The 18,174-nt window shown below is 43.5% G+C and overlaps 1 protein-coding gene across 5 annotated transcripts in view; it reads right to left on the bottom strand.

The window, feature by feature from the left end:
- DOCK11 (dedicator of cytokinesis 11) overlaps window positions 1-18,174 on the bottom strand; it is a 203,363-nt gene that overhangs the window by 117,509 nt on the left and 67,680 nt on the right. For all 5 annotated transcript variants that reach the window (XM_029930644.1, XM_029930646.1, XM_029930645.1 and 2 more), the window contains exons 7-12: window positions 13,998-14,132; window positions 10,914-11,091; window positions 10,421-10,500; window positions 9,012-9,095; window positions 4,697-4,837; window positions 3,401-3,613 (exon numbers count right to left, since the gene is read on the bottom strand). In XM_029930644.1, coding sequence (XP_029786504.1) covers window positions 3,401-3,613; window positions 4,697-4,837; window positions 9,012-9,095; window positions 10,421-10,500; window positions 10,914-11,091; window positions 13,998-14,132 — 831 coding nt within the window. The remainder of the gene's footprint in view (window positions 1-3,400; window positions 3,614-4,696; window positions 4,838-9,011; window positions 9,096-10,420; window positions 10,501-10,913; window positions 11,092-13,997; window positions 14,133-18,174) is intronic.

Below are 18,174 nucleotides of genomic sequence, written 5' to 3'. Positions count from 1 at the left end.
CGCACCCGGCTCCCAATCCTGCCTTCACCACCATCTGGCCCCTGACTTCACCTCCCGATGTGCCCTTCTCCTGCCTTCCAAACAGCAGTAATGATACTATTTCCCAAGACTGTGAGGATGACATGAGACCTCAGTGGAAAATTCTGGCAAACCAGAGATATTGGGGGGAAAAAAAAAAAACCTGTTGATTTTCTTCCTGACCTAGATTACAGGTGTGATGACGCCCATGACCCCAATTTAAACTGCATGCCTTGAACGTACAAGCTGAGTATGGGGAAGTAATACAGTAAAATAGTCATTGGCTTAAAAGGACTTCTTGGATACGGTGCAGGAAATATTACACATAATCCCACAGCAGACTCTTAAGTACTTTTAAAGTGTACTTGCTCAATCATTTTTTTAATGTTTATTTATTTTAGAGAGAGAGAGAGAGAAAGGGCGAGCAGGGGAGGGGCAAAGAGAGAGGGAGACAGAGGATCCGAAGCGGGTTCTGCGTGGACAGCAGTGAACCCAATGCAGGGCTCGAACTCACAAACCTCGAGATCAGGACCTGAGCCAATCTAGGCGTCCCTTGCTCAATCTTTTATAGAAGCATATGCTGCAGTGGTGAGTTTCACATATGTGACAACTATCATCTGAGTAACAAACTAAAGAGGCAACGTGGGGAAAGTCCAAAGAGGGAAGGAAGTTGTACGTGTAAAGTCTTCCCCTACCATTCAGCAATCTGTAACCCTGAACCCAGGAAACCCTGGTGCTCGGTATTTATTCTAAGGAGATAATTCAGCAAGTGAGGTAACATGCATGCACATGCATGTTCAATGCAGTGTTATTTATGATCCCCCCAAATTACAAATATCCTGGTTAGCAAAGTCCGTGAAATACCAAATTAGCCTTCAACAATGTGAATGACCCAGGAGGCCCCTGGCTGACTCAGTCGGTTGGTTGAACCTCCGACTCTTGATTTCAGCTGACATGATCTCATGGTTCGTGAGTTTGAGCCCTCCATCGGGCTCTGTGCTAACATCATGGAGCCTGCTTGGGATTCTTTCCCTCTCCCCCTCCCTCTATGCCCTTCCCTGACTTGAGCGCTCGTGCTCTCTCTCTCTCAAAAATAAATAAATGTTAAAAAAAAAAAAAGAGGGGTACCTGAGTGGCTCAGTTAAGCGTCCAACATCAGCTCGGGTCATGATCTCACAGTTCGTGAGTTCAAGACCCACATTGAGCTCTGTGCTGACATCTCAGAGCCAGGAGCCTCCTTCAGATTCTGTGACTCCCTCTCTCTCCAACCCTCCCCTGCCCTTGCTCTTTCTTTCTCTCAAAAAAAAAAAAAGCATTGAAAAGAAAGGAAATTTAGGGGCGCCTGGGTGGCTCAGTCAGTGAAGCGTCCGACTTCAGCTCAGGTCATGATCTCACAGTTCAGTAGTTAGAGCCCCACACTGGGCTCTGTGCTGACACCTCAGAGCCTGGAGCCTGCTTCGGATTCTGTGTCTTCCTCTCTCTGCCCCTCCCCCCCCGGCTTACACTCTGTCTCTGTCTCTCTCAAAAACAAACGTCAAAAAGAAAAAAAAAAAGAAATTTAAACTCTATGCCACATTCCAGTTTCCTGAGTTGCAAAAGTCAGGAAGGAAGCCCATCAATTCTGCTCTTTGTAACCTCGCATGGCCTCCAGTCTGGTCAGAGGTCAAAATGCCAGCGAGGCACCAGGCTTGCTGTGAAGGGGTTTCTTTGCACCAGATAGGACCGAAGGACACAGCATTACGTATGTGACATCAACAGCTCCTTCCTGCTGCTTTGCAACCAGAACTCCGCGTATAAAGAGCCTTTATGCTCCATTAAAATACCTATTCACGCGGGGTCGGCATGAACAACGCCAGCTCACAAATGAAGCGCTTAAACTCCAGACGACATGGGAGACTGAGTGGCTTTGGGGCGTTCACCACCAAGCCGCCGACAGGAATGATTTCTAGAGGAATCTGATCGTCCGTGGGGGGACCTTTCGCCATGAGGGTTTGGCTGGCCAGGGATTTGAGGGACACTGACCTAATGGCACCTCAACCAGGGGTGTAGCCAGATAGGTGCATGGAGCCCCGAGGTTGTTCTCGAACCTTCCAAACACAGAGCCTGTGATCTGTGACCATCACAAGACTTGCCCTGATGGTGGTTGACGTTTCATTCAGATGGGTACCCTCCCTTCCTTGCCGAATGTCCTTTTCCTCAGGGAGTCCGCTCAGAACTCCATCCTCTAGTCAATTGTCAGGCTTCGGCTACAGGGCTATCCTCTGCTCTGTAAGGTTCTGTACACAGGTCCTAAGCTTCTGCAAGGGGGTGACCTCTGCTCGTGTCATAAGGAAAAATCTAATGAGGGGCACAAAGCTGGCTCAGTCGGAAGACCACAAGACTCTTGATCTCAGGGTTGTGAGTTCGAACCTCACCCTGGGTGTAGAGAATACTTAAAAAAATTTTTTTTTAATCTGAGGAAGGGGAGCCTGGGTGGCTCAGTTGGTTGAGCACCTGACTTCGGCTCAGCTCATGAACTTATGGTATTCGAGTTCGATCCCCGCATCGAGCTCGCTGCTGTCAGTGGAGAGCCTGCTTCTGATCCTCCATCCCCCCACCCCCTTACTCCTCCCCTGCTCACAATCTCTCTGTCTCTCCCTCAAAAATTAAGAAACACAAAAAGCTAAGGAAAAAGCTAATGGTATTTTAAGAAATCTCTGAAATAAAGACTGCGCATCCGGATAAAAACCAAAACCAAAACCAAGCTACCTACTCCTAACGGAAATGGGAATTAGGGACAGGAGAGGATGGCAGGATCAATTTTTTTCTTCAAAGAAATAAGCCTTTCGGGCTTGCCTTGCTCAGAAGTAGGCCCAAGTGTGTGTGGCGGGGGTGTCTGTGCCTGTATGTGTCACCTTCATTCCAGCTCACAAAATGCCTCCGAGACTCACGTCGTGGTCCCGCTGAAAAGGTGATTTTGTGGACCCACTGCTAGCACAGGCTGGTTCCATTCTGTCCCTCTCGCTACCTTCAGTCCCCAGGGAAAAACACCTAGCCGCATACCTTTACATGAGACGCCCATGAGGGGCGCCCGGGTGACTCAGTGGATTGAGCTTCTGACTTCGGCTCAGATCATGATCTCAGTTCAGGAGCTCAAGCCCCGTGTTGGGCTCTGTACTGACAGCTTGGAGCCTGGAGCCTGCTTCAGATTCTGGGTCTCCCTCTCTCTCTCTGCCCCTCCCTGTTCGTGCTCTGTCTCTCTCTCTCTCTCTCAAAAATAAACAAACATAAAAAAATTGAAAAAAGAAAAAAGAGATGCCCATGAAAACATCCATCTGAATGGATGAACCAGCCCAACGGGGTTTCTGTTTCGTATTCTGAAGCCTAGCAGATCACTCCCTACCTGCTTTATGTAGCGTAACTGGGATTCGGCAATTCCATGAATAAAAGACTCCGGTGAAGAGCTTCTCCAGGGCCCATCGGCGGCCAGTTGGGTAGAACCGCCCCACAGCATTTCACGGACAGACGGAGGATTCAGGTCGATGTGGAAGTCAGCTGAAATCTTACAATTGTTCTTTACGTCAAATAAAGCAAGACTGATAAAAAAGGGTTCAACCTGGAACAGAAACGAGGGCATTTTGAAGCCAAGACACTTCAGTGGGGTGCGGGACAGAAGCAAATGACAAAATGATATTTTTATTCCTTGAGGCTCTGGGAGGAGCTTTCTTTTCGGAGCTTAACGCTTAGCTAAAATGGCATTCGGGCTCGTTTGCATAGAAGGAATATTCTGAAATAGCAGGCTATCAAAGGTTAGCTTTGGTCAGGCATACATAATTTTACAAGTTATAGATTTTTTTTAACGCGTCAAAATCCGAAGGCGCCTTTAAGGAACATCAATTGTTCTGTGAATAATGTGTAATTCTCTGTAGGTTTCTTGATATTACTGAAAAACAATGCCAATATTGTAGAATAGACCAAAACCTTCCCTTCTGTTATGTTACTCGATTATACATCTAATAAGAGCTAATATCCATCAACATTGAATTATTTGACAAAAGCTTTGCCCAATCAGCAGTTTGGGAAGACGCGATTCCTCCTTATACATGGTATTTGAAAGCCGGTCACAAAGAGAAATTTTGTGCCAAGCGGCATAAAGATTAACCCTTTATATGCAGAATGTCTGCTAGTGCATTTCAGCCACTTTGGAAGGGATGAAATCCTCATTGTGGATAATTTTCAAAGGCAAAACTGGAACCAAAAAAATAAAGATGAGCAGGAAATGCTGTCTGTTTGGTGATTTAACATTTACGGTTTCAAGTATTTCTGACTAACTCAAATGATCCATGACGGCTAATAGTTAGTATTTTCCGTGAAGAACAAAATGAATTCACACCATGATGAGCCAATCGAGGCTTTTCCAGGTTCTGGAAAAGGGTTCTTTCGCATATAAAGGGTTAATCGGCAAGAGCCTACTCTATCTGCTATTTTGAATACATCACAATGTTCCGGAATCCTCTCAAGATGAAATCATATTCATATTTCGGCAAAAGAGAGGCATCTGCGAGATGCCTCTGTGTCTGATTTATCATAGCGTGCGGCGATGGGACTCTCACCCGGAAACTCGTTCTAGTAATAAAACCAGAACAGCATTTCCTCAATGCCCTGCTTTAAGGGGCACGGAAGGCCAAGTCGTACATACATTTGTTGCTGGTCCTCTTGCGTGCTCTCCAACTTGACCCAAGATATTGAACGTTAAATCATGGCAATTTACCAGGAAACGTTTATTGCACTTTTCCTCAAATGGCTTTATATCCGGTTCGATTCCTGAAAAGTCCAACCTCTACAAAACAGAGGAGAAGGAGTCGCTTTGTTAAAAATCGGATTCATAGGAATATAGATAGGTCTTTATGTAAAAACCTCAGAATCCTACAGTTCTCTTCCACACTTCATTTGAACTCTTTTTATTTTTTTTTTCACTCAGTAAGCCTTTGTAGAGCTCTTACACTAAGGTTCAAACACCGACAGAGAAATCCTAGAAGGAAATGATGAGACTCTGATCTAAGGCATTGGAAAAGACGCAAGTGTGTACCACGGCCCACAAAGCCCTATAGGACAGGAGTCCCTACCTCCCTCGACTCCCCTGACTCCACCTCCCCACCTCTCTTGCCTCCCCCCACCCCCACACTCTGTTCCAGCCACACTGGCCTCCTTGGTTATTTCTCCAACACACCAAGTACACTCCCACCTCAGGGCCTTTGTACTTGCTGTTCTGTCAGTTGGATGCATGCCTGACTCCCTAATTTCATTCAGGTCTCTGACCAACTGGCATTTCCAGAGACCTTCCTTAACTCCCTATAGAGAACTGCACACTCTGACGTCTATATACTCTCCATCCTTGATTTAGGTTTTCTAACACGACTTTTCTTGTATGTACTTAGCTGCTATGGGCCTTCCCCACAAAACGTAGGTTCCAGGATAATAGAGATTTTTTTTTTGTCTTTTATGAGGCATGCAAGGGGCAAAACTGCCACGAATGGCCATGAGGGCATCCAAATAACACGGTGGTCTCGAACTTAGACGATTCAGTAGGCTGTGCGGTTATGAACTCAGCTGCGGAATAAAAAGGTATAGCAGGTACGGGGGAGGGTGAGTAGAGATGGTGAGCTCCACGTGGGATGTGTGCAGTTGGAGGTGAGGTTACTAAGCGGTAACTAGACCCCGGGGACCACCTACATTTCAGTGATGAACAGAGGGAGAGGCGTCTGCTTTGAAAAGTGACAAACAATGAGCTCAGCTTCTAACAGCTCTGGTTGCCAGAGAGAGATGTTTTTTGAATTATGGGTATTTCAAAAACTTTTGTTTAAGTTTTATAAACAGATTATCGGGAGTCAAGGAATTCTTCTCGGCAAGGGAGGAATCTGTCCCTCAAAGAAACTCCTAGAATCCTCCTCCTCAGCTCCCACAGCTCAGGCTTCCATCCTACAAGATTAGAGACCCGGCAGGCAGGAGACAACTCGGTGAATCGGAGTAGAATTCACTGCCAACGTAGACACCTCAAGCCAAGAAACACAAGACTTCTCAGTTGCCTAAGTCTTTCAAGCCAAAACAGGTATTGTGCCCGAAGAGGCTTGGATAATTATAGCCGTTCTGACCTAGCCTGCCTCACTGACAAAAAATGCTCCTTAAAGGGGCCTAAGTAGGATATTCATATGTTAAAGCACCATTTTCCCCCACGAGTCCATTTATCTACAAACTGAGCACAAACGTGCGGCACTAGACAGCTCCCTCTTGAAAACTTATCTGTCAAGCCAGCAGAGGCCCGTCATTGCCATGGAGATCAATTCTCATTTCCGCCCATTTATCTGCTCTCCTTTCTAGCTCACGGAGACAGTAGAATGTGAGAAAAACTGGACTAAACCACCCCAGCCCCAAAATCCTTTCCCTCTGAGGCCCCCAAGTCCAGTGGCCGGGACGCAGGGCCTCCCCTAGGTTTTCCGAGGTGGAGCCACCCCTCTTCGGTCGGCCAGTGTTGCTTTCTGCTCTAAGGTCAGTGGTAGAAAATCTCTCTCGAAACATCATGCTGTGGTTCAAAGAGAAGCCGGGCTGATGGCATACCAGAGCACCTCACCCAGAAAAGGCATGCCACACGCGGAACCCAGGTTTCTCTGTGAGGACACTGCCTTCCCTAATGGACATGAAATTCCACGGTTTTGGGCTTCAAGCTGTCACTAGAATGGTGAGTTCTTCCCTGACGATCTAGCTCACTGATAACTGCTTTTATGCCTGAGCGCAGTTGCAGGACCACAAAAACACAACACCACAAAGTTTTTTAAAGATATTGGATTGAGTTTCAACCACAGTCAATTGGCTCCTTTGTATACAAGGAAAGAGCCTGACATGTCCAATTAGAGCCCAATCATGAGGCGGGGGGAGTAGAGGGGGGGCTCTATGAACGGCTCAGACTTGTTTGTAACCAGCAACTTTCTGAATGAGTATCTTCGAACCAACTCCAAAGGCCCTACTGTACCTTTTTATTGTTTTTTAATCACATAACTTACACAAGCCATATAATACTGCTATGGGGAAAAAGTAGGAGAGGGGCGCCTAGGTGGCTCTGTCAATTAAGCGTCCGACACTCACTTTTGGCTCAGGTCGTGATCTCATGGTTTCGTGAGTTCGAGTCCCGTGTTGGGCTCTGTGCTGACAGCTCAGAGCCTGGAGCCTGCTTCAGATTCTGTGTCTCCCCCCTCTCTCTCTGCCCCTGTTCAACTTGGGCTCTCTCTCAAAAATAAACATTTATAAATAAATAAAAATCAACAGAAAAAATAAGAAAGAAAAAAGGAGATCAAACATTTTTAGAAAAATTTCCCCCGAAATAGTTTTTTTCTTGTGTGGTAGTTTTATTAAGGAAAAATGTCTGCATTATTTATAGACTATATAATTTTCCCATTTCAAACTAAAAATAAAAAAAACAACTAAAAAATCGTTCAAAGCATAAACAATAAAATCAATCTTCCCCAAATTATATTTTTATGCTCCATTTTCACTGCGGAAAAAAAAAACCATAAATTCTTACATAATGCAAACTTTTTGACCTCAAAAAAAATCCTCAAGGGGGGCCTGGGTGGCTCAGTTGGTTAAGCATCCGGCTTGGGCTCAGGTCATGATCTCATGGTTCGTGGGTTCAAGCCCCGCGTCGGGCTCTGTGCTGACAGCTGGCTCAGAGCCTGGAGCCTGCTTCTGATTCTGTGTTTCCCTCTCTCTCTGACCCTCCCCTGCTCACGCTATCTCTGTCTCTCAAAAATAAAAAAATTTTTAAAAATCCCCAAATTTTAATTATAAATCTCATGTAGACAAAAATGGAAAAAGAATCTGTCTTTCCCCCCAAATAATTTCATTTTCTCGTGAAATGGGTTAAGAAAAATATTTGTAGGGGTGCCTGGTGGCTCAGCTGGTTAAGTGTCTGACTCTTGATTTCAGCTCAGATCATGATCTCAGTCATGAGATCAAGCCCCGCAACAGGCTCTGAGCTGAGCGTGGAGCGTGCTTGGGATTCATTCATTCATTCATTCTCTCTCTTTCTCTCTGTGTCTCTCCTCCCTCTGCCCTACTCTCTCTCAAAACAAATAGATTTTTTAAAAAAGAAAAATATTTGTAATACTTACATAGTATTGAATTTTTCCATTTAAATAAATCAGCATTTCAATGAGAAAATATGGAATTACATATGAACTGCATAGGTCTTCGTACAAAAGGTGACTCGCTCTCATGAAAGAGGTTAAAATACACAAAGGCACCTAAACCAGCACGTCCCTGCACTACCTGCCCTTGAAGTGGGGTCAAGCCAGAAACGAACATCGGGAGTGGAAAATCAATCACATTTCTCAAAGGACCTGGTGTTCTTTCTACCCCAGAGATCTGATGCCTCTAGGTCACACTTGCATTTAATGGGTTAAAAAAGAGCATAAGGGGGCGCCTGGGTGGCTCAGTTGGTTAAGCCTCCGACTTCGGCTCAGGTCAGATCTCACGTTTGTGGGTTCGAGCCCCGCGTCAGGCTCTATGCTGACAGCTAGCTCAGAGCCTGGAGCCTGCTTCCGGTTCTGTGTCTCCTCTCTCTACCCCTCCCCCTCTCATGCTCTGTCTCTCCTGTATCAAAAATAAATAAAACATTTAAAAAAAATTTTTTTTAAAAATTAAAAAAAAAGAGAGAACATAGGAACCATCTTCAAAGGTTCTTTCATTTATCGCTTTTGAGGAGTGAGATGAACTAAAAAGAATATAGGGAAGGAAGAAAAGAAAAACATGTGTCTTCAGTCTCAAGCTATTTGCATATGTGACAGTCCTCTTGAGGGAAGTTCACTGTTAAGCTACCTGTTCAAAGCGAGCATGACAAATCTAAAACAACAGGTACGGCCCGGTGGTACAAAACACCAATGGTTTCAACATTTCACAGATGTTGTTTACCTGAATGAGCAATCAGTCTATGATTATTTAAAGAAATAGGTCACTGATACCTGGACTTCTGAATCAAAAGAAAACAGATTCTGTCTTCCGTCCCCTCTGCTGAGTTTATTTAGCTGCTCGGTTTCTCTGCCATACTGAAATTAAAAATAACACACAGCAACCATTACTTCATTTCCTTCAAAACCAGACTCAATGACGTTGAAATATCTAGTTTGGGTAGGGTGCCTGGCTGGCTCAGTTGGGAGAGAAGGCGATTCCGGATCTCGGGGTCGTGAGTTCAAGCCCCATGGTGCGTGTAGAGATTATTTAAAATAAAAGAAAAACTTAGTTTGTGAAACTACCCTCTGACAGATCTTCAAAAATACATGATTCCCCAGTTCCATGTAGCTTAAAATAGATTCAAAGAAAAAAAACATGTGCTGGGAGGAGAGTCACCATCACTATGATCCACAATAAGCTATAGATCAGGTTCTTATACCTCCTATGTGGCTCTCATAACATCAAGAATCTTGATCAACACACCGTAGTACAAAAAAACGTACACATATAAGAGATGTGACTGCAAAAGAAAAACAAATGACAAAACCCCATCTTCCCCACAGCCACGGCGCTGGCCATGGGGTAGGATACATAAAATTTGATTCCGTCACTTGAGAAAAAACATAAAGGGCTGTACAGCCTGGAATCTCAAAAACTCCAAAAGGATACGTTAAACTCGACAAAACCATAGAAAACCTTGATCAGCGTGTTCCTCAGTTTTGGAAAATAGCTGTGAAGTTTACAAGAAGGGAAAGTTTTTTCTTTTAAGAAAGGCGTGAATTTCAAGAAGAAAAAAATAAATTCTAAGTAGTCCGGGAAGAGGAATCAAGTAAAAATATCAATAGGTTTAACAAGGATTTAAATGAATAAATGGGGTATAAGCTATAGATAGTATAGAGTCCACAGAGTAAAATATATAGCCTACGGAGATAGGTAAGATCATTGCCTCTATGCTTTCTAAATCAGCTCATTTCAAACGTCAAAGAGTGCAGTAATTAACACAAATGATGTCTGGTCACCAAAGTCTTTCTCTCATTTACGTATATTTATTTACATATAGACAGAATATGTGATTTGCATATGAAATTAACATCTGCAGATCCTTAGATTGAATATCGTGTTCAATCTGCATCAAGAGCCCCTTGAATGAATGAATATTTTATGAATGCCATTAATAAAGACACAAACATGTAAAAGTACCTCCCGTCATCTAGCGGGGAAAAAATGTTCCACACTGGTCGTAGGCCCTTATAACTCCAACTGTAGGAGTGTAACTTTTCTCTTACAGTCTCTACCTGCTTCATTAATTGCTGTGGTTTTCAACTCAGAAATGACATTGCCAAATGGAATCCAGCATTACAACTAAGAGTTAATCCTGTATTGTCTCAGTTGAAGGCAAGTTGCCAGAAGAAAGATGTACCTTCATCAGTTCCGGATGCATACTCCTTTCCAAGCTGGCCATGATGTTCTCAGCTTTTCCTTGGCTGCTAGTTTCATCTTCTGCAAATTCATTAAAAGCAGATGGTCAAAGCATGCGGACCATTACTAATCACCTAAGAAGAATATCCTAACTATCTCTCCCAACCCATCCTCTCGTACTAGATTTACTGCAAAGAATTTTGATTATGAAAGCATAGGGAAGACATTAGTGGACTTTTGACAATCTGCCATGAATTCCCTATCCATCTTGGTCTGGTTATATTTCATGTGTCAGAGCCCATGCAGCATCAACACTTCAAAAAAAAGAAGAAGAAAGAAAGAAAGAGAATCTATCAACTTCCATAGTCACTTTTAATGAGGAAGTAGGTCAGCCTTCAAGATTAAGAGTTCTGTATTCACCCTACACAAAGGGCGTTCCCATGGAGTGAAGATAACAGCTCTACCTCGATAATGAAGCATTTAAAAATTCTGACCTTGCGTTGTTTCTACCGGCTCCTTTTTCTCTTGCACTAAACTGTCGGTATTGATCTGAATAATCTTTTTCAAAGTTAGCAACCATTCCTCCATTTCCTGTTCAGTTTCAGCAGCCAGATAATGGCTATACTTATCTAACATCTTGAGTTCGAATGCATGGCGGCGCATTTTGGGGCACTGGAGAAAAAAGAAAGGAAAAAGCGTGGGTTCAGGTCATTTGGTTACCCTTTCGATGTTAGATGTCATTAGTTTATTTATGTTTACCTCCGCTCAGCACATATGTACGTCAATCCTGTCGTGAAAGAATTGCTTCTTGCAACAAGAAACAGAAACCCCCAGATGATGAAAGACCATGTCAAATGTGCCATTTTTATTCCTCTCTATGCTGGGTGAAGTGGTATATGCACAAAGCTGGCATAAGATATTACTTGTTTTTTTTTTTTTCAGTTTTTTAGCGTTTATTTATTTTGAGGAAGAGAGAAAGAGACAGAGTGCGAGCAGGGGAGGGGCAGAGAGAGGGAGAGACAGAATCCGAAGCAAGCTCCAGGCTTCCAGAAGTCAGCACAGAGCCCAACGCGAGGCTCGAACTCACGAACCATGAGATCATGACCTGAGCCGAGGTCAGCCACGTAACCGACTGAGCCACCCAGGCGCCCCATAAGATATTACTTATTGACTAAGTATTATCACTTAAGGCCTTTTTCCCATCTTTCCCATCTAGAGAATTGAACTACCACCATCAAAATAAGCAAATGCTTTTAACTCTTCCTACTATGCTTAAAGTTTGTCTTGCATATTTACAGATTTTCAAAATCAGCCCTTGAAAACAAGCTCAAACGTGATTTGAAATAAACCTGGCTTTACATGCCATAAAACGAGGTATCAATACCTAATTCACATTACCGTGCATAACATGAAATGCATCCCAATCGCATAAAAGAAGACTATAGTTAATTCACATTAAATTGTGGCCCTCAGCAAAAATTATAGGAATGACCTATGCTGAATACTAACACAGAAGGAAAATAAAAGCCTCCTCCTCTCCTCAAACGGGAGGCCACATTCTTTTACATTACCACCTTCTCTAGCATGACAAAAGAAATGACACACTCTCCCCCCTCCCTAATACCTCTGCATTAATTTCAAGAAACGTTCATGAATCAATAATTTTCCACTATGTGGTCATCATTCAAGAAGGAATCCAGAAAGTTCCTCTTTCTCATCTTCAAAGGATAGTAAAGGACGAAATTAAACAGCTGTAGCAAGTCATAAAGATTTATAGATTTGAAAATATTTGGGAGGGGGCATCGTAAATGCAAGGAGAAAGCAGAGGCTGGGAACATTACAAAGGAAGGTCAATCTGGACTGGAGCTAACTGAGAAAATCTGGGAATCTCGTACCTTCATTCTTCCAGTAAGATAACAATGCTGTAGCTGTCTATATATAGGTACCTTTTATTCACATAGATCTTTATATATTTTTTAAAATGTTTCTTTGAGAGAGGGGGGGGGAGGGAGGGAGGGAAGGAGCATGCGTGTGTGAGCATACACATGCGTGCATGCAAGCCACGTAAGGGCGGAGAGAGAGGGAGAGAGAGAATCCCAAGCAGCCTCTGTGCTATCAGCACAGATCCCGACATGGGGCTCAAACTCACGAACAGTGAGATCAGGACCTGAGCCAAAATCAAAAACCAGATGCTTAACCGACTGAGCCACCCAGGTGCCCCAGATCTTTAGATTTTTTTAAGGTGTTTTTTACTGGATCTGCATGACAAGGTCATTTGAGTGGAATTAAGGGTAAGTGGGATTGACAATAAGACTTGGGTATGAGGAGGACACTGAACCAGCATCTCCTGCCTTTTCATCAGCTAAGTCAACCACACCACCTTGGCTCTGTACTAATGGCTCCTCCATCTCCTGACCAATCCACTTCCTTTTTAGACCATCTGTTTGCCCTGTATCCCAATGCATCTTTGTCCAAGCCCCCTCAGTAATTCAAATGAGCAAACATTTGTGAAGTCTCTACTCAGTGCACAACACTGCTAATTATTACAAGTGACAGAGACATGAATTAGACACGGTCCCTCTAATCCCCAAAGGAACACAAAGAATGAACCTCAAATGAGCAGATGATTCAGCTCTAGGATAGAGGAAGAAGTGAAGTGGTGCACAGGTGAGGGGGGCTTTGTGCCACTTGGTGGGCATGAGAGTGAAAAAAGAAACAGAAAATGTTTTATGGTCTAAGTGCCCTTTGAGCGGAGTCTCAAGAGATAAGGTTCAAACAGACACAGAAGGGGAAAGTGTATGCCAAACAGAGAAACAAATGGAGGAAAAGCAAACACATGTGAAACCCTGTGGAGTGAGTAGAACATGAACTGTATGAAGGGGTGCAGGGGGCATGAGGTTAGAAAGTGGGGTGAGACCAAATCACCATGACCTGCAAGGTCACATTAAGAGCTCCAGCTCCCCCGCTGCAAGATAATAAATCAAGAGCCAAAAGGTTTTAAGTAGACAAATAAAGGACCCCATCTATGTCTCAAGAAGACAGGCTGCTGCAAGATAACAAATCAGAAGGCAGGAAGGCAAAACTCCAGGCAAGAGTAGACAAAAGGGAGAACCAGAGGAAGGGAATGGACAAAATGGAAGAGATCAAGCAGCACATTGGAGCCAGACTCCAACTGAATATTGGCACAGCAAGGACAGGGCACTGAAGAAGAGTCTGAGGTTCCTAGTATAAATGTTTTGGTGGATGGAGATGCCAGTGACCAGAAAAGAAAAATGCTGAGGTTCTGAATAGCTGATTGATAACCTTCTTCAAGAAAGAGAAGAAGGGGCGCCTGGCTGGCTCAGTTGGTTAAGCGCCTGACTTTGGCTCAGGTCATGGTCTCACAGTTCGTGAGCTCGATCCCCGCATCAGTGCTGAGTTTGCTTCTGATCATCTGTCTCCCTCTCTCTGCCCCCTCCCTGGAGAGTGTGTGTGTGTGCGTGCATGCACAAGCACGCATGGGCTCTCTCTCTCAAAAAATAAATAAACATTAAAAACATAAGAAGAAAGAGAAGAAAAGATAATATCTGTGGCCTTACCTGAACAACGTCAATGCAGGCGTCCAGGTAGATGCAACCTTTAGATTCTTTTGAATTTTTCTCATCTTTATAGGAATTGAGAATATATGAACCATCCGGAAGTTGAGTCAAGTAAAAATACCGTCTCTTGAATACCTATTGGGGAAAACCAGCAATGATACATTTGTTACGTGTGCAATGCATTTGAACAGCGTGTTTGAACTAAAAATCATTGCATCTGGATAATCTTCAGACAACTCTGAGAAGCTATTAGGAATTACAATTATCTTCACTTTTTTAAGATGAAAAATTTCAAGCCAAGCGATTTTCTCTTAGTTAATCTAGAGAAGACCTTGTTTTTTTGTTGCTGTTTTTAAATTTCTTAATACATTTTAACACTTCTTTTTTAAAGATTTTTAAGGAATCTCTACACACAACATGGGGCCCGAACTGACAACCCCGAGATCAAGAGTTGCATGCTCTAAGTGAGCCCTATAGTTTGTGAAGCAATGGCACCTGGGTGGCTCAGTTAAGCGCCCAACTCTTGATTTTGGCTCAGGTCGTGATCTTGCAGTTTTTGAGTTCGAGCCTCTCGTTGGGGGCAGTCTGTGCTAATGACACGGACCCAGCTTGGGAGTCTGTCTCCCTCCCTCTCTTGCCCTCCCTCTGCCTGCTTGCTATCTCTCCCTCAATATAACTGAAAATAAACTTTAAAAAAAATCAAGTTTATAAAGCATTTTTGTATCTGTAGCGTCCTTTTCCCCATTTAACTACAAAACCATGAGTGGGTCCTCATAATTCCGTTCACGTCACCACATTTCCAAGTACAAATATAAAAATACTTTAGAAGTCTGAAGCAAATTAAAGACTGTTGTACAGCCAAAAAATTAATACAAAATGTATGCACATATGCATGGCTTCATCATATATTTTCATCTCACCTGCACACCTCAGCGCACTCACCTATATACTGTTCCACGTCCTCACTTCTGGAAGCCCCGCTTAGAATGTCCTCACAGGGACACAGGGAGAGTCACTGGTCGACTCCCACTTGTCCCCCGAGTGCCCTGGATGCCGAGATCTGAGTCAATAAGCCCAATGGGATTGTGATTTGGAATCAGGCATCCACAACAATTAAGGAGGAACCTTTTGCTAACAACTCATACCGAAACGCGCCGGAGTGCAGAGAAGGGATAGACAGATTCGTTCCTGCTGGCCCTCTAGGCTCCTTTACAAAGCCTTAGACCTGATCAAAGAGGTTAAAGGGGGGATTTGGAGGTCTCTGATGAGCCTATGCTTCTTTTAATAAACCAGAGACTGCAGACTGTGTCACGCAACTGTTCTGGTAAAATCCTCCAGGACGGGGGATCTAAATTCATTCTGGGGCGGGAATGGATGGGAATGGAAAGGGGCTCGCACGCAGGCTTTTGGCGGTTACTGAGGAAGCGCTTTCCTAGGCTGCTTGTCCTACAGAAGTTGGCTTTAAGATTAGGCTTGCCACTTTCAATTGCCCATCTGATTACCCAGTACAGTCTCAGACTATTTTGAGAACTTTAATTATGGAAAGAGTATTATTTGGCAAGCTCGGTCTCGAAAATGACTTAATTTCTGGCAAAGTATCTGAAATATCAACAATTTATTTTTCTATAGCATGAATAAGCAAAATACATCTTAAGGGGCATTTCTTTTCAGGAAAACCAGTGAAGAGAAATGATATGCTTGTAATTATTTTCGACTTTTCTTTCAATATCATTGATTTTAGAACGAAGGACAATACGCCAGTGCAAGGAACACCCTAACAGGTTAGACTGGTGAACGCTGTGGCTTCTCTTTCAGGGAGTGGCCATGTGGGTTTGTAAGAGCTCAAAAGAAAGGAGTCTAAACAGAAAATATCACTCTGTTTGGCAATGCTGATCAAGCAAATATTACTACAAAGGTACAGAAGCTGTGAATGCGTGATCTCCCAATATATCCATATATATTTCTCATATTTGATTCACCTATGCTTAAGTTTACAGGAGCTATAGCTGAAGAAACCTAGATTCATATATAAGGAGAACGTTAATCCCAGTGGTGATCTGATACACACACAAATACATACACACAGTTGACTCTTGAACAACACGGTCTTGAACGGCACGGGTCCACTCACATGTGGACTTTAAAAACAAAAAATACATTACCGTACTGTAGATGTATTTTCTCTTCCTTATGCCTTTCTTATACCATTTTCTTTTCTCTAGCTTACTTTATTGTAAGAATACAGTATATAATAAAGTATATAATACATATAACATACAAACTATGTGTTAACTGACTGGTTCTGTTATCCATAAGACTGCAGGTCAACGAGTTATCAATAAAGTTCTGGGGGAGCCAAAACTTATATAGGGATTTTCAACTTCACAGAGGGTCGGTGCCCCTAACTCGCCCCCCCCCACTTCCCTGCATTGTTCAAAAGTCAACTGTGTATGTTTGCTTCTTTTCATGATAATGGTTCACATCTGTTATTTAAATAAATCATGGGACCAGGGTGCTGGGTGGCTCAGTTGGTTGAGCATCTGAGTCTTGATTTTGGCTCAGGTCATGATCCCAGGATCATTGGATCGAGCCCCACCAGCTCGGGCTTCATGCTGAGCATTGAGCCTGTTTAGGATTCTCTCTCTCTCCCCCTGCCCCTCTCCCCTGCTTGTGCTCTCTCTCTAGAATAAAAATAGGAGTGCCTGGGTGGCTCCATCCGTTAAACTCCAACTTCGGCTCAGGTCATGATCTCATAGATCGTGGGTTCAAGCCTCACGTGGGGCTCTATGCTGACAGCTCAGAGCCTGGAGCGTGCTTCCGATCCTGTCTCCCTCTCTCTCTGCTCCTCCCCACTCAGGCTCTGACTCACACTCTCTCTCTAAAAAATTTTTTAATAAAAATAATTTTAAGTAAATAAATGAATAAAAATGCTGAGACCAGAAAACCTAAAATGACATACCGTGCCCAAATGAACAAAACACCCCTTTTTCAAAGCTGTCACAGTAATTACGTACGGCAAAAAATTAAAACACATTTCCCAGGCAAAAATTATAACCAAATTAGAATCTGCCATGCGAGTCAAACCTGAAACTCAAGGAGAATCCACTTGCAGAGTTCACAACTGGCAGCAAAGACAGCGGCAAGGGAAGGGAAAATACAGAGCAAAAACATTTGCGGTACGGAGTCAAATTAGAGCCATGCAATTTCTTTTTCACGTACAGCTGCCTCACCAAGCCAAAATGTTTTGTGGCTGCCGCCACTTCCAATATTAGCAAAGCACACCATGACAATAGAGAGGGAAAGGGATCTGAAATTACAGTCAATCACTTCCTGTGACAGTGCAATTCGGTCTAAATGGGGAGCTGTGATAGGGAGCTCGTGAATCCGGGGAAGAGAGCAGATGGCCTGCAAGACCTCCGATCTTGATTCTCAGCCAGCACTCCCGGCTCACCAGGACCCTGCTTCTGTTTCGTCACTTGCAAAATGGGATCAGGCCGGGGGATCTGTACCATCATTTTTTTTCATGATTTCATGATCTACAAATAATTGTATTGGCATTGAACAAATAACACGGCAGCCTTCCTGGGTTGGGGGCCGCCCTCTCCAAGCAATTTCTTGCAGGCTTGAAATGCAATTTGTACAGTGAGGAATTGCAAGCCATTTCTATGGAAATTAGGCTCCGCAACAACAGATCTGTAAGATCTCTCCTGTATGTTGGATTTCAATTTCTGGGAAGCTGTTAAAATAAGGATGATACTGGGGCGCCTGGGTGGCTCAGTCAGTTAAGTGTTTGGTTCTTGGTGTCACCTCAGGTCATGATGTCATGGTTCATAAGATCGAGCCCTGATTCTGGCTCTAGTGCTGACAGGGCGGAGCCTGGTTGAGACTCTCTCTCTCCCTCTCTCTCTACTCCTTGTGTTCTGTCTCTCAAACTAAAAAAATAAGTATGAAAAAAATTTTAATTAAAAATCATAAAATAAAATAAGGACTATATTGAATAGTGGCAATTACTCTGTCTCATACGTCTCATGCTGAAGCCCTCAAGTCCTTTGTAATGAGCAGCTAATTCTTTTAATGTCACTGGAGATAATAAGCTAATTATCCACACTTTACTTAACAGCAAACTGAGCCGTGAAGAGCACACTTCAGTTCACACAGGCAGGTCAAGGACAGAACT

This window comes from Suricata suricatta, chromosome X, assembly GCF_006229205.1.
Source record: "Suricata suricatta isolate VVHF042 chromosome X, meerkat_22Aug2017_6uvM2_HiC, whole genome shotgun sequence".
Classification (NCBI taxonomy): Eukaryota; Metazoa; Chordata; class Mammalia; order Carnivora; family Herpestidae; genus Suricata; species Suricata suricatta.
This window is presented reverse-complemented; position numbering and strand designations above follow the sequence as displayed.